This window comes from Danio aesculapii, chromosome 14 (genome assembly GCF_903798145.1).
Source record: "Danio aesculapii chromosome 14, fDanAes4.1, whole genome shotgun sequence".
In the NCBI taxonomy this organism is placed as follows: Eukaryota; Metazoa; Chordata; class Actinopteri; order Cypriniformes; family Danionidae; genus Danio; species Danio aesculapii.
The window spans coordinates 8,781,018-8,802,949 of NC_079448.1; the positions used below are offsets into that span (position 1 = coordinate 8,781,018).

General features: G+C 36.9%; 1 protein-coding gene across 3 annotated transcripts in view; it reads right to left on the reverse strand.

The window, feature by feature from the left end:
* stox2b (storkhead box 2b) overlaps positions 1-21,932 on the reverse strand; it is a 144,186-nt gene that overhangs the window by 12,489 nt on the left and 109,765 nt on the right. For all 3 annotated transcript variants that reach the window (XM_056471789.1, XM_056471790.1, XM_056471791.1), the window contains exon 2: positions 7,541-7,693. In XM_056471789.1, the coding sequence (XP_056327764.1) occupies positions 7,541-7,693 (153 nt within the window). The remainder of the gene's footprint in view (positions 1-7,540; positions 7,694-21,932) is intronic.

Genomic DNA, 21,932 nt, shown 5'->3' on the forward strand with positions numbered 1-21,932 from the left:
TCAATTGACCTATAGCACATGTCTACAGACTGTGGGAGAAAACGGAGCACCCGGAGGAAACCCACGCAAACACAGGAAGAACATGCACACTCCTGATAGAAATGCCAACTGGCCCAGCCGGGACTCGAATAAGTGACCTTCTTGCAGTGAGGTGACAGTGCTAACCACGAAGCCACAGTGCCGCTCCAGTTTCTTCTCTTTCAGAATAAAACATCCTCAAAACAGACCACATGCCTTCAGTGGTTCATCAATCACGATAATACATTTGTGTGCACATAAAACAAACATAATTGAGTGTTGCGCTCGGTCACTCTGTTGACATATTACCTCAGATGCGTCTGTACTTCGATTCAAACAGAAGAAGTTGTGTGCGGGCATCTGCGATATACATCAGTGCACAGTGCTCATGAATGTGTACCCTATAGTGACATGGTGGAGAAGAAACTATGGAATAAAGTCATTATTTTTGTTTTATGTGTGCACAAAAGTATTCTCGTAGATTCATAATAATACAATTGAACCACTGAAAATAAATAGACTGTCTTGACAATGTTTTTTTGGTTATTTTCTGGACTCTGAACAAGTCAGGACCATTGCTGTCTATGGAGGATATGGGAGCTCTTGAATTTCATCCTAAATATAATAATTTGTGTTTCAAAGATGAATGGAGGTCTCGGGAGTTAAAAACAACATGAGGATGAATAATTATTGACCGAATTTTCATTTTTGGATAAACTAACCCAACTTGCAATTTTAATTCCATTAAACTTCAACCATCTTGTATTCCCTTTTAAATGCATTCAAAAGTTCTGTCATAAAATACAGTCAGCTTGTTTTGCAGACATTTTACTCTCAATGTTTTACTTTTAGTATGTAGAACAGTGTATTCTTCAAATAAACCAACTTTGACCTGTGGAGAATGAAGAATGAAGCAGTTGATGCTGTGCATATAACTTCATCACAGGATTCATGCAACATCCTTCTGATAAAGCTTTTTGTTAAATAATCATGTCAATGGATTTACACCCAAGCCAAACAATAACCTTCACAGAGGGAATTTTCTATTCTGCAATACATACAGTAAGATGAATAGCTACAGTACACGAATTACATGAAAATGTGAGTTTTAGAGGAACATATAAAATTTCAGTGATGTGAAGCTTTATTTTTACATTCATCGTGCTTCATTTGAGTCTCACTCCAACAGACTTTTATCCTTCAAACATAACAAAACTATCCTCAGATGACTCCACATACTCTAGATACATACATGTATTAACAAAGACTATAGAATACACAAGACATGTCACATGTATACCGGTCCTTCTCAAAAAAATAGCATATTGTGATGAAGTTCATTATGTTCTGTAATGTACTGATAAACATTAGACTTTCATATATTTTAGATTCATTACACACAACTGAGGTAGTTCAAGCCTTTTATTGTTTTAATATTGATGATTTTGGCATACAGCTCATGAAAACCCCAAATTCCTATCTCAAAAAATTTGTATATTTCATCCGACCAATAAGAAAAGAAAAGTGTTTTAATACAAAAAAAGTCAACCTTCAAATAATTATGTTCAGTTATGCACTCAATACTTGGTCGGGAATCCTTTTGCAGAAATGACTGCTTTAATGCGGCGTGGCATGGAGGCAATCAGCCTGTGGCGCTGCTGAGGTGTTATGGAGGCCCAGGATGCTTCGATAGCGGCCTTAAGCTCATCCAGAGTGTTGGGTCATGCGTCTCTCCACTTTCTCTTCACAATATCCCACAGATTCTCTATAGGGTTCAGGTCAGGAGAGTAATGCCATGGTCAGTAAACCATTTACCAATGGTTTTGGCACTGTGAGCAGTTGCCAGGTCATGCTGAAAAATGAAATCTTCATCTCCATAAAGCTTTTCAGCAGATGGAAGCATGAAGTGCTCCAAAATCTCCTGATAGCTAGCTGCATTGATCCTGCCCTTGATAAAACACAGTGGACCAACACCAGCAGCTGACATGGCATCTCAAACCATCACTGACTGTGGGTACTTGACACTTAGCATTTAACAAACCGAATCAATTGAAACCTACTCAACTTGACCACCCACACATAAACAATTATACAGCTATCTTTATGGGGACCTCCAATAGATGCAATGCTTTTTATTTTGTCCCTACTCATAAACCCAACCATCACAGGAAACAATCTGCCTTTTTACATTATTAAAATACGTCCTTCTGTGTGATTTATGAGGCAGCTTCCTCTTGGAAACCAAAAAATGTCCCCACAAGGTCAAAACGTACTAATATTGCTATACATTTGGAATCACGGCTATGGTTTACAAGGACTCTCCATATGCATAACACATTTTATACTGTAAAAACACTCGTTAATTGGCCTTATCCAACCCCTACCCCTAAATCTAACCCTCACAGGAAACCCAAGGCAAATTTTAAATGTCAAATTAAGTATGAGTTTAAAGCGTTTTGCATTATGAGGACACAAAGCATGTCCTTGTAAGCCACCTTAATTGAGTACAACTAGGTCATTGTCATGTCATTATACAATTGTGTGTCCTCATAAACAACATAAACAAGTACATCCACACACGCATACACTCACACTCTCTCTCTCTGACCTGCCTTTTTGATGCTGGTAATATAATCCGGTTAAGAGTTTAAGGTCCAGGTATGCAAAAGCATAGATGGTTCAAATCCTTGTTCAAGGCAAAACCTGGATGAGGTCATGATTCTATAGCAACCTGAGGAATCACTTTTGACTCTATAGCAACCTCACTGCCTCACAACATAAGGGACACTGAGCTCATTAGGACTCAGGAGCTGCTGCATCTGTTTAGCTCAGTCATGCTCATGATATAATGAATGTCACATGACCGAGATGCTGAATCTGAGAAAAAATAAATAAATCACTGAGCCATTGTAAAACAGATTTAGCATAAAAGACTTACAGATGCTTCCAGCAGCTTTAAAGAAGCATGAAAATAGCAGAGGACGTCTGGTCTGTTTAAAGCAGGGGCGTCCAAACTTTTTCATATGAAGGGCCAACAACCAAATATCATTGAGAATCATGGGCCAAAGGTAAATATAACAAACAGTATTACAATAAAGTCGCCATGGGTAATTTTATAATTTCTTTCAAAATATTTTAAAATAAACAGAAAACATTACTTTAAATGGTATTAACTAATGCAGATAACTTTAAAACGTTAAATTATTGCAATAAAAACAACCATATTTATAACATGGTGGAGTTGAATGCTGAATACACTTCAAGCAGAATCTGTCTTTGACTTGAATTGCTCACCAAAGTCTCTGCATTGTCAGGTAACAGTATTTACATTTAAACAAAATCTGATAAATTTGTATGTCATTTAGTCGAAACTTTTAATTTCCGTTAGCTTTTAACAATGAAACATACAAAGGATTACATTAAATTTGAATTAACAATCTCAAAACATCTCCATCATTCTCCCTCTCTTTTCAGATGGGAAGGCGGGGCAAATCAAAGAATACCACTGGACAACTTTAAACCAGTGATAGCCAAACTAGGGCTTGTGGGCCAAAGACAAAAAACTTTAAGCTGAAAGACAAAATAATTATCCATCATGTGAATTGTGATGTTTAACAGAGAAAAGATTTAGTGAAAACATAATAGTTTTAATAACTAATTTCTAATAAATAATTTTATTGGTCTTTATCATGATGACAGTACATAATATTTAGTTACGTTATCTAGATACTGATATTCAGCTTAAAATGCAGCAGTTTGTTCTGTAGCCAATCGAAGAAAAAAAAAATCATTCTTAAAGAGACTAATCATATTGACCATAGAAGTTTTATATGGAATTTTTTATTCTAGCCAAACTAAAAGAATCAAAATTTTCTCCATTAGAGATATGTAATAGCTAGCACCGATCACACGGGTTTGCACTCTTCAACATCAGAAAGATCAGACCATTCCTGTGAGCGCCACCTTGTGGTACTATCACAGAGAGGTTTTTATGGTGCGTTCACACTAGATGTAGATGAAGTGTCAAGCGCAAGTGATTTACATGTTAAGTCAATGCAAAGATGCAAATAAACATCCTGCGATACAATTTGCGTGAAGCAGCGTGAGTTGAGTGTTTTGCACGTTTGATGCGCTTAACGCCCAAATCGCTTGAGTTAGAAAATCTGAACTTCGGCCATGTTATCCAATTAGGAGCTTGCACTTGTAGAGGCGTTATTATGATATGGTGTCTGTTGTTGATGTCCCGAGGGGGAAATCCTCCTGCCAACACCGGAGAATAGCTCATCAAACTGGGATCAGCTCAGTCTGAAGCGCCACTGAAAGCTTTCATTATATAGCTACAGTTTCTGGAGGAGTTGATGAACTCACAGAGCTGGGTGCACCTCTGAAAGGATCTTGTGCACTCAGGCATGACGCCGAACAAATCCACATAGTTTTTCAGCCTTCCTAAAGCACACAAAGCACAGCTACTCTCTTAATAAAATCCATGTTAGCCATTTAGCAACAAAACTAGAGTCACCGGGCAGACAGAAGCCCTGGTCATGATGTGAATCCACATCTATTGAGAAGTGAATTTGATGCGCGAATGAAGCCAACTAACTACAATAATTTAAACAACAACTAAAAACCCATCTCTTCTGCGATCACCTGAGCATTCATTCATCCCTTATTTATCAGGGGTCACCACAGCAGAATGAACTACCAACTATTCCAGCATATGTTTTACACAGAGGATACTCTTCCAGCCGCAACCCAGTACTGGGAAACACCCACACACTCACACATTCACACACACTCAAACACTACAGCCAATTTTGTTTACCCGATTCACCTATAGTACATGTCTTTGGAGCATCTACGCGAACATGGGGAGAACATGCAAACTCCACAAAGAAATGCCAACTGGCCCTGCTGGGACTCGAACCAGCGACCTTCTTGCTGTGAGGTGACCTGAGCATTATAATACACTTGGCCCTCCTAATTTTAGCTCTAGCTCACAATTCTTGTGTGTATTACCTCTTCTTGTTTAATCACTGAATGCCTTTGTAAGTCACTTTGGACCAAAGGTCTGCTAAATGACTAAATGTAACATGAAATACTGTGAAAAATGTCCTTGCTCTGTTAAACATCACTTGGAATATGTGTTGGTATATCTATGCTGTGAGGTTAACTGGAATATAATGCCAGGCTGATTCTGACTACTTTAAAGGGCACCTGTTTTACCCCTTTTGTGTCTCCAGAATGTGTCTGTAAAGTCTCAGCTCAAAATACCCATCAGATTATTTCTTATACCTTTTTAACCCTTTAAGATCTGCCATAGAACAATTCCGCCAGTGCATATCTTAGTATTTTTACATACTGTGCTGTCATTCTTTTGAGTATTTTCAAATGCCATATATCAATAAAATCCTTACATCCCCAACTTGAAGTTTATGTATGTCATGAATCCATATTAACTAGTTAAATAGCTTAAAAGTGCAATAAATCACAAAAAAATTGAAAATCGTTTAGTTTTTTTTTTGTTTTTACTATATACAGAAATAATCCAAATGTCAACCTCAAACTTGTCAATGTAAAAAACATGCATAAAACACTTTGAAACTATATACAACTGATTTGGACTAATTAGATCAATTCGTTTGTGAGATACACTTATTTTTATAAACAGTGTAGACAGAACAATTTGATTGATCAACAAAAAAACCTCTCTCTACAAACTACCTCAGATGAGGGCTCTGAGGGCTTCAGTGTTCAATACGACATCAAGGTGATTAAAATGATAAGCACGTTTCAGCCCTACAGCAAAAAATGTAAGTAAAAAGGTAGAAAAGATCGATGTTTTAGGCATAAAAGTGAAACGACAAGAGTAAATGTTTTTTTGTTAATATTCATACTCAAAGCAAAGCATTTTTATGAGCATATAATTCTCAAAAGCAAAGCATTTATAAAGAATATATATACTGACGTCTTGGAATGGCTGACAAAAGTCAGCTTCGTCTTTACTGGAAATAGAATCGGGAGCAGATGATGAGATGAAGAATTCCTCGTCGTTAGACGCGAGTAATAACTCCAAAACATCAGACTTTGTGTTTATTTGTTGTTGTTGTGCGGTCATAACTTCATGGCAGTGTGTGTGTGATCATGCCTGTATGTGTGTGTTGGGTGCGTGTGTGTGAAAGAAATTCCGCGACGAAAAGTGCACACATACATATATAGAAGAGCGCATATTACGTATCAAACAGCGCGCTGTGTGACATCACCACAGAAGACAAACCTGATAGGTTCACAGTGCACATGAGGTGATTACGTCATATGCATAGCAACCACTAACAACCTTTATAAAACACGTATGCAAAGGCGTGCAATGTAATGCAATTAAAGTGTTTATTTTGTTGTAAACATTTTAGGCTATTTGTGTAAACTCATTAAAGATTAAAAACATTTCAACAAGAGACTGTTTTAGGCTTGATCTGAAAGTATAACGTCTCTGATTTCATATACAAAAAAATGATTGCTCTTCCCATATGCTTTCAGGTTTTATTGGCTTTTAAATAGAGACACGCAAACCAGAGCGGGGGTGCTCCCGTCTGTTTTAGAGGGTTAAATCTGGGAAATTTGAGCTGTTATGGCATTGTAGCTGTTTCTGTTGCCTGTGCCTTTAATGTAAATGAGCTGGTTCTTCCCGCCCACCGTTCCCACATGCGTGTCAGAGTCGTAGTCTTCACGTAAATAAGCGGCACAGTGACAGACAAGTATGAAGCAGATCTCACTTACTACAGTAAGAACTCTCAACGGTTATTTGATATATTTGATGTAGATTTAATTTTAGCCCTTCTGCAACGATGAGTCACACACAATGTCATTATAAAGCTCACAAACACGTTTAGCTTTACACTGTTTTTGCACATCAAATGTGACAGAATACAGGTTAATATCCACTGCTGTATGCACATCCCCGTCAGGTCAATGTACAAAATTTAAGCCCACGAACCGGGATTAAAGCGTCTTTTTTGTGACACTATATATGCGGCTGTGGTGATAATTACATACCAATTTTATTGTCCTTACTACAAACATGCACTGTTTTAAAAATGTGTTTAAACTTGTAAAACTTGATCACATTTGATGATGATTGATGATCACAGAGAGCCGAACAGATCTTTAATTCCCAGTTGCTTTGCACACGTCCTTTCTTGTTGATTTGATTATATGCGTTACTGTGGAGACATGTTAATATACGACTGTCAATCAATTCGTTGGGTGGGGAAAACCGCACTCCTACGTCACGTTGCCGTGAGCCTCCAAACGGGAGGGATTTGGATCCTATTTTAACATCAGGAAATAAAAATATAAAAAAAGAGAGACTTATTGTCTTTATATTACCCCAATATGACTGTGGACATGTGACAATACACCAGATTAACAATAAAAAAATTCAACAAATGTATATATTTAGCATTTTAAAAGATCTTCAATTTAAGCACATGATCTGCATTGCTGTGTTATAGTTGAAAGATGTTACCTGGGAAGCATGTCGCCAAGTGTTCAATGAGCGTCTCTTGCGTGACCGTCTTTCGGGCAGAGTTCATGGCAGAAATGGCCAGGCACAGGATTTCTCCCAGCGGGATGAACTGGGATTGGCTGATGGGAGACATGCTGATGGGAGACACATCACCTGTGAAGGGCAAAGACCAACAGTCAAAGGTTAACTCCATGTAGCAAAGGTGAAACGCACCACTAGAAGCTTTAGCTGTGAGGACAGATGCCACGACTCTCAAGAAAACTGCTCCAGTTATAACAGAAATTTATAAAAATGTTTTAACAGAGAAGATAATAACGTTTAAAGGGGTGGTCCACTACGATATCGTATTTTAAACTTAAGTTGATGTGTAATGTAGCTGTGTGAACAGAAACAACATCTTTGAATGTAACATGCTCAAAGTTTAATGCAAAGGGAGACATTGGCTTTTACAAAGGTAGCTTAGCAAAGCCTACAGCGAACAAAGTTTGGGGACCCCAACAAATACATCCTGGCTAGTGAGATTCCAGTTACGTGTATACACCAATCGCACACACCCTGCATAGCGAAGGGGTGTGGCCAGAGGCGCTGTAATGTTATAGTAGAGAAAGCTAAAATGTCATCCAAACGCTGCTATTTCCACAGAGCTTCTTCTGTTACTGTTTGAGCTTCCACGACACAAAGAGAGAAGTGCTCACAATTAAATTTTAATTATGTTCCAGAGAATTATAAAAATATATATAGCTAGCATTTGACAAAGGACAGCTTTCAGAATCTCTTTCCGTTCAGTGCTGGACTCGGTTAAAACTCCTCCAACAGACGAAGCTGTGGATTGAGACCACAACCTGTAAGTATTTCTATTAGGTAAAATTGATTAACCTGAGGCACAGTTTCTAGCGTTAACGGTATGTTGAGGCGAGGACGTAACAACAGCAAATGCATGTCTACAAATTCAATTTAGCTACAAATTCATATTCATCAGTCCAACACCCACAAGCTTCAGCAGCGCTGCAGTGTCTCTCATGGGGATGCTTTCCGTGCATTCTACATCTAAAAAAAAACTCACAAAAGATATGTTAATGTTTTTATAGTACTTACACATGCTTATTCCAAATATATGTGAAAGACACTTGTCAGATTTTATTTGAAACAGCAGGCGTAAGCTGTGTGCTCTTGATTTTTCTGTCTGATTCAGGCAGCTGACGCTGCAAACAGCAGCTCTGTCTGGACTGTTTACACAGCCCAAAAACGCACGCTTGTAGGGGCGTGATGTGTAGCCAATCCGCGAATCACAGCACATTATGTTAGATGACCAATCAGAGCCTCTTGAGGGCGGGCCTTTCAGAGGAACTAGAAAATATGACAGTCGTTTCCATGTTAGCTGATTTATCCATGATACATATATACAAGATACATCAAAAATGTGATTTTCTACAAGTTTTTTTATGAGCACAGCCAAGCCTTTAAAATACACTGTGGACCCCCCACCCTTTAAACTAAAACAAAAGAAATAAATGCACCTCACGGCAAATGATTGATTAAAACACTTTGAAAACCAACAAGGGTAAAATATCACTAAATAAATAAATCGTAAATGTAAACACTGTACTTTCAAGAGCCCAACTTTCTCACAATGCTGATATTCATGTTTTTGTCTGCATCCCCGTAATGGCATATAACAGGGGTTCTCAAACTCGGTCCTTCAGATTTTAGCTTCAACTTGCCTCAACACACCTGCAAGGATATTTCTAAAAAGCCTAGTAAAGCTACGATCACACTGGGCTTTGTGTGTGCGAAATTCTGTCGTACGGCGCTGCGAAAAGGGGCGGGATTAAACAAGATGATTAGACATTTAAAAAAAGTCAACGATTGCTCAATATTTTAAATTTCTGTCCAGAGAGGTCATGCTTTAATCCTCAATTGGTCTCATGCAGTCAAGTGATGCTATTTCGCAGGTCGGAGTTCACCAAGCTTGAACTTGCCAACCTTACCAACCTTACCAACTTGCGAAACTTGACACACGACCCCGCGTTTCCGGTCTGACGCATTCGCGTGCGTATGAATGGAAGTCTATGGGAAGAAAAGTCAAGTGTGACCGCAGCTTCAGAGCTTGATTAGCTAGCCCAGGTGTGTCTGATTGAGGTTGGAGCTATAATCTGCAGGACACCAGACCTCCAGGATCGAGACTGAGATCCCCTGGCATATAATATTGCTCTCATATAAATTATGAAAAATATTACCATAAACAATATACTTTGTGACACCACAATATAAACAATAGAGCATAATATGAAACGATAGACTTCTTATTTTATCCATACGATATATATCATCATATTGAACAGCCCTATTTGGCAAAACTCTGTCATCCTTAAATTATCGACTTAGCAATTCTCTCTCTGAACCGACCCACATTCGGTACAACTCTGAGAGCTCTCCCAAAAATAGCAGAGAACATCTGGTGCTTGACTCTTCTGCAAGAGACACCCAGAGGAGGCCACCGTCCCGGCCAGCAGGTCTTGGCACCTTGGTAAGAAGCTCAGCATGGATCCCTGGCTCTTAAGATCCAAATCGGGCTTATCAGGGGGGCAAAGCGAGGACAGAAACACACAGTTAATGCAGGTTTCTGGCTGGCGAAGAACAAGGGTAAGCTGATTAGCACTAAACACATGTGAACTAGCGCACATGCGAAGGTTGGAAAGCAGCATCCAGACATGCTCAAGGTGGTCAGACTGATAAAGATGAAACGCTGAGCTAAAATGGGTTTGATGGGGTGATTGATGATTGTAGATGAATGTGAGGTGGGGTTTTATCACATAAAGGAGTCGTATTTATTGTGTGGTGAGTAATTAAGATGTGATCAATGTCCGGGAGGTTGTCAAACCTGCTCAAAATCCCTGGTGTACCAGTAACACAAGATTAACTAGATTAACCTTTCTCCCGAAAAAACACTCCAGGGGTAGTTAAAGGGATAGTTCACCCACAAATGAAAATGAATTCATTATTTACTCTCCTTCAAGCAGTTCCAAACTAGTTTCTTTATTCTGTTAAACACAAAAGAAGCTATTTTGATGACTAATGGTCATCCATAGTAAGAAAAATAAGTACTATAAAAGTCAATAATAAATATGTATATACAGTGCTCAACATAAACGAGTTCACCCCATTTTGGAAATGAATATTTCTATCCATTTCTCAGTGAATTTAGGTCATATATTTTGGTGCATTTGAATAAAACTGATTTATTAAACAGATATATTTATTAAAATATTATTTTAGTCACCAAACATCTTTCAGTGTTCTTACACCTTTTCCAACTTCAAATTCCAGCACTTTTCAAGCACTTTCAAGGGGCATTTTTATGGTTTTTCAGCACCTAACAACCACGGTAAATAGCGTTTATATATGCTGTATGTACTTTTTCACATTTAAATCCATTGTGCTATTTAAAAAAAACAATATGACATTTCAACTTAAATTGCTGAACACTTTAGAGCAGGCTTGGGCAAACTCGATCCTGGAGGGCCGGTGTCCTGCACAGTTTAGCTTCAACTCTAATCAAACACACCTGTTATAGATTTCTAGTTATCATGGAGACACTAATTAGCATGATCAGGTGTGTTGGATTAGTGTTGGAGCTAAACTATGCAGGACACCTGCCATCCAGGATCAAGTGTGCCCACCCCTGCTTTGGAGCATAGATTTATTGAAATAGATCACCCCTCAAAAAAGAAGTTCAGTTATTGGATGAAGTATGTTTTTCAGGTTGGTCACTTTCTACCTGAAGTTGATTTCTCAGAAAAATGAGCTTACAGTCAGATTTTGTTTGGGTATACCCTTTTATGACCAGTCGTTCATGATATTTTATGCCCACTGCTATTCAAAATTCATGTAACAACTTAAAATCCTTATGAGTCCGAGAATATTTCTGCTGCTAATTAATGAACTGTTCCTATGTCAACTGTTTCAAAAATCAGTCACCAAATATGGAAACCGCAGTTTGTAAGCTTTCATCAATAATACTTTTTATTATTGTCAACATTACCTTAGGTTAGGACTAAGGTACTGTTATGGCAAATGTCCCACCTGTCAAATGGTTTTCTTTATGTGCAAATGCATTCTTAGCTAAAGGGAAATCTACTTCGTAAGATAATGAATTATGAAAGCAATGCAATTTCAAATTCAAGCAAGTTCAAGCACTTTGTCCAAAATCCAAGCACTTTTCTAACCTTGAACACACTATATTAAAAATCAACCATTTTCCAGGATTTCCAGCACCCGTACGAACCCTGATCTTTAGAAATAGAAAGATTATGCATTTAAATGCATGCGAAATATTTGGAAAATAATTACAAACTACAAAAGTTTTATTAATGTTTTGTTTATCTTGAATTTTGCTTTTTTTTCCCTAACATATAAAATTAGGTGTCCTAATTCTGTACCATTATTGTAAGTTATTATGTTAGATTAGCTCCAGATTTGATTTTAGTACTGACAGATCTAATGTATAACTACAAATACAATATTTTAACCCCTTCAGACCCGAATTATGTTCCAAGTTTCAGAAAAATGTAAAAGTATGTTTTCGCAGTTCTGGAGGCTCCAGTAAATGAGACCAAGTTATAATAATAAAAATTCAACACCCTTTAAGTATATATATATATATATATATATATATATATATATATATATATATATATATATATATATATATATATATATGAACAGTTCCAGAACATTACACTAACGTAAAATACTAAAAATACACATGATTGCTGATATAATCTTGAAATTTATTTTCAAAATCAAACATTACGTTTGTAACATTTTTACTTTAATTTTGAGGTTTTGTTGTATAGATTGCACCTTATTTATATCAAACTTTATCTTCATCTTCCTCATCACTCCACATAATGTCCACATCTAAGATATTTCCATCTGCTATATGCTCAAGAACTTCAAGATCTGTGTATTCTGCATACGAAATTGTCTTAAAAATGATTTAGTACATTGATATAGTTTTTAATAGAAAAACGTTCAATCAGCATTACTGGAGATTTATTTTCAGTAACAGATCTGGAACCCATAACACATCCTAATGGACAGACATTTGAAAAAATCCTGATCTAAAGCTTGCAGTGTTACATAAGATTTAAAACTTTAATTAGTAAGTGCAATCCCTCTTTTTTACATACAATCTATATGGCAAACATATCAATAAATCTGAATAAAAACATTGTAAACATTGTGGCTTACAGTGTACATCTGTGTCTGGAGTGAATGCTGGAGTGCCATGCTGCTATTCAGTGTAGTGGATTTTTTTTCAGATTGCTACATGCCGAGCCTCTCCACCATTTGATTGGATGACAATCGTCCACTCTCATGGACTCCAGACTTTAAATTAGATCAAATGCTCAGCAACCACAAAAAACATAGGTTGAAATGTTACAGGGTCCGAAGGGGTTAAAGCTTCCTATAGAAAATATTAATTTACACAAGAGATTTGTGAGGGGTGTACTCATATACGTTAAGGACTGTATATCCAAATTTTCAACTGAAGAAAGAAACCCAAACAGGTTTGGAAAATGTGGATTTGGTAAAAGTTTTGACCCAACTATCGCTTTCAGTGAAAAGACTTGTGTGGTGAGATGCTGTGAAATCTCACTTAAATATATTTGTTGTCTATGTCAACAGTTTGAGATGTATAAAGAGCATCTAACACACAAATGACTATGAAAGCGAGCAGCTTTTCTGTTGGTGCATCATGGGAAGTACTTATTACTATGACACACTTGAATGTGACAAAACTGGAAGGTGAACTTTTATACTTGCAGACAATAATACTAAAGACGCAAATTTGATTTCACCAATGATATCTGGGCATGGTAAATGTGACCGCAACTTAAAGTCAAAATCCAAAATTATGATGTTTACTTTAGCTCACATTGTTATTCTTAAGGTGAAAAAAATAACTAATAAAATTAATTAGTTTTAATAATAATAATAATAATAATAAAATAATTTATTTCATTTATACAGCTTTACTGGACACTCAAAGCGCTTTACACATTTTTAGGGGGGAATCTCCTCATCCACCACCAGTGTGCAGCATCCACCTGGATGAAACAATGACAGCCATATTGTGCCAGACCGCACACCGCACACCCGCTGATTGGTGGAGAGGAGACAGAGTGATGAAGCCAATTATCACACGAGGATGGTTAGTAGGCCATGATGGACAGACACCAGGATGCCTCAGTTAAACTCCTACTCTGTTTAGAAGGACACCCTGGGACCTCAGTTTAACGTCTCATGCGAAAGACAGTAATCTTCAATCAAAGTCTGACCATTTGCTTCAGCATTTGGAGTGGCAGTCCTTGCGTTAACATTAACCCAAGGGCTTCTAGCAACTGTATATTAATATCCTTACACCGTGTCCTAACAACACGGGACACGACAAGCAATTTGGCTGTCTGCACCAAAAGTGATGCGACATGACAGAAACATTTAAATATTAGCCACTGTACTCCCAACGAAATGGTGAAGGCTTTTAATCTTATTAATACATATTAAAGCTGAATACTAGTATCTTGGAAAACATCAAGTAAAATATTATGTACTGTCATCACGACAAATATAAAATAAATCAGATATTAGAAATGAGTTATTAAAACTATTATGTTTAGAAATGTGTTGAAAAAAATCTGCTCTCCGTTAAACAGAAATTGGGGAAAAAATATTCAGGGAGGCTAATAATTCTGAGTTCAACTGTATATTTCAGTCACATTCAGTGCTGTTTCCTTGTTCTCACTGATACGGGACTCTCTATCTCCCCTGTGGGATCTTTTTCGCCAGACCTCCTCTCCTCACAGACACTGACATCACTGTTTTCCTTCTCCTTCCAGGAAAGAGCTGTGAGCGCCAGACTGGGACTGCGGTCCTGCGGCTCAGTCACTCGTGACCACAGACACCGTACAGTAAACACAGAGCAGTCCAAACATCACTTCGCCCGGCAGTCTTAGCCATTTCTCACAGTTCATCACTACAGCGCATCTCAAACCGAGCACTCAGCTGGACAAATCTGCGTTCACAGGTGTAGAAATGATCTGAGGGCTGCTCGATTATTGCAAAGATCATCATGATTGTTTTGGTCAATGATCAAATGCTGGTCAAATGTTGATTTTATTTCAAAGGATAGTTAACCCAAAACCAGTCACAATCCTGTTTGAGTTACTTTCTTCTGTTGAACAGAAAAGAAGATATTTTGAAAAATGCTGAAAACCTGTAACCATTGACTATCGTAATATATTTGTTTTTCCTACTACGGAAGTCAATAGCGGTGTCTCATTTCGGAGGCTGCACACTCTGAAGGATGCAGACTTCAAAGCTGAATCCTTCGAAGTCCAAACAGGCCGAACCGAATGTTTTCAAATGAGACAATCTAGCTTACAGAAGACGATCTCATCACCTAGCAACCATAACAGCTGGCGTTATTAGAGTCAACGAGCTTGGAATGACCAAGAGGCGACACTCTGTTGTTGTTTGGGAAACAGCCACTAGATGCCGCTAGTGTCACGCGGCGGCCATTTTGGAATGAAAATTCCAATAGAACAACAGCATATTATAAGTCTGTAAAATAAACTATTAAAAGTGCTGATGATTGCCATAAGTCATACAGTAAGTGTTGTATTGGCGTCTTTCAGGTTGTATCTCAGCTTTAATGCGCTTTTTAAATAAATAAATAAAAAATAAAGCAGCTGCTTGCCATCGTGACAGCAATGAGATCCAAAGATGGCAGATAACTTTCACTCCAAAATGGCGGAATCACAGGGCTGTTGCTGGATGCTGCTGTTGCAATGAAATGTTCTATTGAGTGTCGCCTCTTTGTTCACTCTAAGCTCTTTGATAGAGTGGAGGAACTATGACGTCACCTTGTAGGCTAATCGGCTGCTAGCATAAAACAGGTTCCCTCGATAAAATCCCTATAGGATTTTCCCATAGGCTTTTCGAAGATTGCAAATAATAAGCTCTGTGTTCAAACACTGTTCATTACACTTACACGTTTTGTCCAGCCGGATAATCCTCACACGAGAATACATTTTTTAGCACTTTTGGATCTTAAATGCAAATGCAAGAACTGAAAAGCTAACATTAGGCTATAAATGGACTACAGTGCCTTCGGGGCGTTCAGCACCACCCTGCTACAGACAACTTTTCAAGCTTATTTTTAGAAATATGGTCCATGACAAAGATTTACTCTCTTGATTTTTTATATTATAATCCACGCTATATATTATAAATAAATAATTACGCAAAAACACATCTGTATAGACCTACATGCCTTTTGGATAGTTTTTACGTGGGAAATTTTTGTTTTGCTTTACAGTTTTTGTAAAAGCTTTTAAACTGTATAAATGTGCCTACATAGTATTATCATCAGACATATCTAAATAAGTGTATCGCTCGTGTGCACACAGCCCGCTTACCTTGGTAATAGACGACAGACATGAGGCATGAGGGACAAGTCTATATGCCTGCAAGTTCCATCATGGACACAGAACAACATTTAATACTCTTTTTTTTGTCATGAAGTACAGCTAAAAGCAGCCCATACAGTCACAAATGCTTTACATTTTGAGGAGTGTAAATATTGCAGATCACTTGATCACGTTAAAATGACAGTTAACATGTCAGCATTTTTTACACATTTATTCACACGTTTGCATTACTGAGAGCAGGAAAGAGACAGGCTGCACTGGTAAACTGTATCCCCATAATATTGTTTCATTAAAATAAAGGATCAACAAGTTAATCTGTCTCGACAGTCTTTACAAGTGAAGGCATTATCTACACACAATGTGAATTCCCAATTAGAAAAATACTACAAACTATAAAATACTATTTATGAAAATACTTAAATCACAGACAAATCCAAATGTCCAACGCAAGCAGGCTGTGTTCCAGACCAGATCAGCTTGATGACGTATAATGTCTCCGACACCGCCTGTAGTCCCATTTAGCAACTTGATAGCAGCTGTCTTTTTAAAGAAGCGTAACCGATTTAAAAAAAAAAATCAAAGACTTTTATGTCGTGGAATAAAACATGAAAGTATCTTGTGTTTGTGTTAGCCACGAACCTTATTTAAGCGATTTAACTGAAATCCCTTTCAAAAAACCCATTGAAATTGGGACGAGGGAACCGGAACTGCTAAAATGCTAACTCGCTTCCGAGTTTTTGCATACAAATTGATGTCATAGTTCCTCCACTCTATAAGCGCTGATTAAATTTGTAATTACTTTTTTCAAAGGGATTTTAAAGCTTATTTTAAGCATTCAGAAGGCAAAACAAGGTTTAAAAAAGCTGGAAATATATTCCTTGGATCCATACATGTGTACATGAAAATGTAAACAGTCTATAAAATCACTTATTAGTAAGACATTCCACACTTTCTTTGTTTATTAACGTGTTTAGATATCCAAGTCAAATAAAACCTAATTCATACATTTAATCTGGAGTTTTCTTTTAAAAATATTCTGCTGTTGTTAGCGCACAATGAATCTTTGGATGTTCAAGGTCACAACACATCCACCGGTTGTATCCTTCATTACCTGGGAAACGAAGGACGTATTTGAAGGAGCCTTTGAATTTTTTTGAAATGAGACAGTATTCGATGATGCAGCGCCAATTAAATGCATCCTTCTGAGGATGCAGCCTCTAAATTTCATTCTGAATTTTAGTTTCAGCGGAAAAGAAACTCATAAAGGTTTGAAACAAGTTGAGGGTAAGTAAATAGCGAGAGAAATAAAATTTTTGGGTGAACTACCCATTTTACACGATTATGGTACATCATGTGACCAAATGAAGTTAAACAATTGAACTGTGAGTAATAAAAATGCGAAGGACAAACACAACATAATACAAAGAAACAAATAAAACTAATTCTACTTGAAGGTTTTTTATGTAAGTGTCAGAAACTAAAGGCATTTTTATTCTTCTGCTTCAAGTGCACACGTATGGTCGGCGCAGCTTTCGCGCGTACACATAGCCCTCGCCGTGGCTGATGCAGACTGATGCTGATGCATAACTACACATCGCAATAACTCGTAGCGCAAGCTCTGTGATTGGTCGGCTTGGTACCCGTGACGAGCGTGGGCGGTGCTGAGAGCCGTGAGCCCGATAGAGCAAGTGTTTACAAGTGTGGAGTCCCGTGAAGGAGATCCAGATAGAAACTTTTGTTTTGTGTTTATCTTATGATTAAAGTTGTTGCACGTTCCCCGGTTCCCACCTCTGAATGAGCGTGTTTGAGCTACTTATAAATTAAGGTAGCGTTCAGAAAAAACAAAACACCTGCAAAGAAATTTGACACAGAGGAACATAAACACTTACTGCCAGCTAGCGTTTCAGAAGTGTTATTGCAGAGCAACACAAACAGCCAACATAGGCTCATTCTGAAAACGTAGCCTATATACATTTCTGGAGATCGCAAATTATGTAGCTAGAGCTATGTTTAAATTAGTAAGAACGCTACAGGGTTTGCTCAGTTGCTCGCTGCGTATGTCGGCAGACTTGTGACCTGGAGTTGACTGCGATGACCAGAAAGCAAAAAAATATATATATAATTAAAAAAGCAAGTACATAACAGGGTGAGAATGTGGTGAGATCTGAAAACATGGTAAAAATCAGGCGGCTGCGAGGGCTTTTCTTTTTCTGGATTGCTTTTGAAAACACTGTCAGTTAAGTTTAGGGAAGAAGGAGAGTGGGTCAGTCAGTCAGTCAACAGAGGCCTCTGGTGGATTTATGCGAGAACAGCAGGTGCAAATGGCACTTGCCAGAGAAATTTGAGATCTCCAAAAGCGTACACAGTAGTCTCTGGCAGATTCGCAAAAATAAAAATTGCAAAAAAACAACGTAGCTCCTGGGACGTATTTGGCCATAGAAATGTATGTAGGGGTATGTTTTTAGATTGAGCCTGGGTTGCAAACAGCACACAGAAGTATAAATGCACGACTACATGCAAGGCATGCGCCATGAGTCACGACAATTATTTGACACAGAAGTATAAACCAGCATTTACACTGAGCGATACAGAACATTCCAATACAGTACAGTGAAGTATGATTCTGTATGGGTCACTCTAATCAGGTCTGCGTTGCCACTGCAAATAGTACTTTTACTTGGTAGCATTGGTGTAATCCAGAAATACTTCTTGGGAAAGAGAGTTAAGTAAATCCTTGCCTTAAAATGCAATACAAACAGTGTAAATAGCAAAACAAAACCCTACTAAAAATCTAAAAATCTCTAAAGAGTCTAAAAATACAACTCCCAGCAAGAATCTAAATAAAAAAGTCAAGAATGATCCAAATCTCCAAACGATCATTAGGTTTTTCCTCCCCACACAAGTGTACTTTGGCGTGAAAGTGTGTTTTCAGATCAAGCTGGGTCTTATTCCAGAAAAATTGGTTTGATTACACAATAGTCTCAGCAAAAGAAGACACAGAGGAGAAGCTGCTCTCTGCTTTGATCTCTCTGATGGTCCGCTGGTGCTGATAGCCTTCAACAGCAGGATGTGACCAGCTCTCTGCATTACAATGAGGCCCGAAACTCACACATCTGCAACACACGGTCACGCTGCATTCAGACCGAAAGTCCCACAGTCAAAAGTATTCACTCGGAAAAAGAAACTTTGTGGACCAACTTGATTCTGAATGCTCAATGAAAGCATTCTGTGGTAAGATATGCGTACAGTTAAGGTCGATAATATTTTTTCTTCCGGAGAAAGTTTTATTTGTTTTATTTCAGCAAGAATAAAAGCAGTTTTTTACATTAAAAAACATTTTAATGTCAATATTATTATTAGCCCAATATTATTAGCAATATTTTTTTCTGATTGTCTACAGAACAAACCATCATTATACAATGACTTGCCTGATTACCCTAACTTGCCCAATTAACCCTAATGAACCTAGTTAAGCCTTTAAATGTCACTTTAAGCAGAATACTAGCATCTTGAAAATATCTAGTAAAATATTACATTATTAAAACTATTTTGTTTAGAAATGTGTTGAAAAAATCTTCTCTCTGTTGAACCAAAATTGGGAGAAAAATATACAGGGGGGGCTAATAATTCTGACTTCAACTGTATATTTATTTTACATTAGGTCTTTTCATATTTTATTAATTAATTCTAACGCAATGTTTTGTCACAGACTCATTTGTAACACCCCTGTTGTCCTAGAAGTCAAAAATGAAATTCACAAGACCTCTAAAACAAAGCAGCTGAGGTAAATTTCAATCTTCAAATCAATTTTGCATGGAGAATCACCTTCATCTTCATCACAATCTCTGTCAATGTCTAGCTTTTCCCTCAGCATTTCCATCAGTGTTTAATCAGTGTGCTTTAACACGTTTTTGACTATAGTGAAAGGTATGTTTTATAAAGCTAAAAGTACCTGCTTACATGTTTTTAGCAAGACTGTATTCATAAAAGTTATAGAGTGTTCTTATTCTGTATATGTGTGTTCGAAGGTGTGTGTGTGTGTGTTGGAGTGTGCATATCAGGGTTTTTGCAGGTTTAATCAAGTCAAATTTAAAACATTTTTAGACCCTTTTAAGACCATTATGAGTGAAATTTTAGACTTAGGGCTGCAAGATTCTGGCTAAAATGAGAATCACAATTTTATTTAGCTTATAATCAAGATCACGAACTTCTCAGGATTCTGTAGATGTAAAATAAAGGTTAATATGAGTGGGCTATCGTTATTGTTAATTCTCAAACATATGGTAAAACAACAACAACAATAATAATATTAGGCCTATGTTTAGCTCTACTGTTGGTTAAAATGCTAAATTTTACATAGACTTGGAATGGTGGACTTGACTAGACTTATATTTGTCCTTGTTGTTAATTCACAGTAAAATAATGACATCAGAATACAACTATTCATAATTCTGAAGTTCAATTAGTATGTTTGAGACACTTGCTTGTCATTTGTCATTGACAACATTATTACACCATCTTTTGAGACAAATGAGACATCTGTCATTATCAGATTCCCTCCTGCATTATATTCAACGTTATATAGGCTAGAGTAGTTATACTGACACTGTTAAACATTTATCTGTGTGCACAATACTTTGTGTTTGCTATGAATTAAAAAAAAAAAAACATCAAAAGCTTGTCGTAATCATAACTTTACAATGCGATATGATCATGTAAATGATGTGCGCGGTTTTGTGATCGTGTGGGGGGTCGAATCAAGATCTTTTTTTTGATTAATCGTGCAGCCCTATTATTATACAGGGCAAAACACTAAGGATTATTTCTAATGACTCTGTTACTTCTGTAAATAGTTTTTGGATTAATGGAAGATCATGTAAAGGGATGTGTTGTTTTATTTTTCTCTTCCTGATTAAGAAATATGCTGTAAAATGTATAACTGCTGTATAAAAAAAAATTCTAATCATTTAAGACACACAACCCAATATTTCAGTGAATTTTTAAGACTTTCAATTTATTTTTGATATTTAAGACTTTTTAAGACCCCACGGACACCCTGACATGTGGTGTAAAAATGGTCTGGTGGGTCAATCAGCGTACCTTAAATGCACAGCATTTATAAAAATACGAAAACAGAAAGAGATTCTTTTTTTTCCCTAATGTTGGGGTCATTTTAGAAAAAGTTGCCAAACTTTTTTTTCTGGAGTTAAAATGGTGTCATTTTTCACCCATAAGTCAACAGGAGGGTTAAAAATAATAAAAGCATTTTAAAAAGTTTGCAAAAAAGAAACAGATAAGATATTAGATATAGAAATACCCCTCGATCTAGTTATGTGCTTACTGGGAGCACTGTCCAAAGAAATGTTTAATGAAGACACAAGATTTATCCTAAGGATATTATTACTGGTTGCAAAAAAAATGATAACAGTACACTGGATGGAAGAAAGTTCTCCAAAGGTGGCTCAGTGGATTCAGAGACTTAAACAGGTCTATATAATGGAAAAAAAACACTGCATGTCTACAAATGAAGACTGATATATTTCTGAAGAGGTGGAAGAGTATTATGACATATTTAGAAGTTGCTTAACCTATTATCACTATAATTTGATGTAACTACAATGCAACACAATGTAACTTGATGTACAAGTGTATCCCCTGTAAAGTAATTATGATGGCAATACCTTTTATTTATTCATGCTTTATTTATTAATATTTTTTACTATTTTCTTTAATTATTATTATTTTTATTATAATTTCATTACTGTTTTTTTATTTTTTATTTTATGTATCACCTCGTGTGTAAGGGGTTAAATTGTTGGGAAAGGGGATGTTCTGTAAAAAAATATATAGAAAAAATAAATAAAAAGTAAAAAAAAAATAAAAAAGTTTGCAAATGC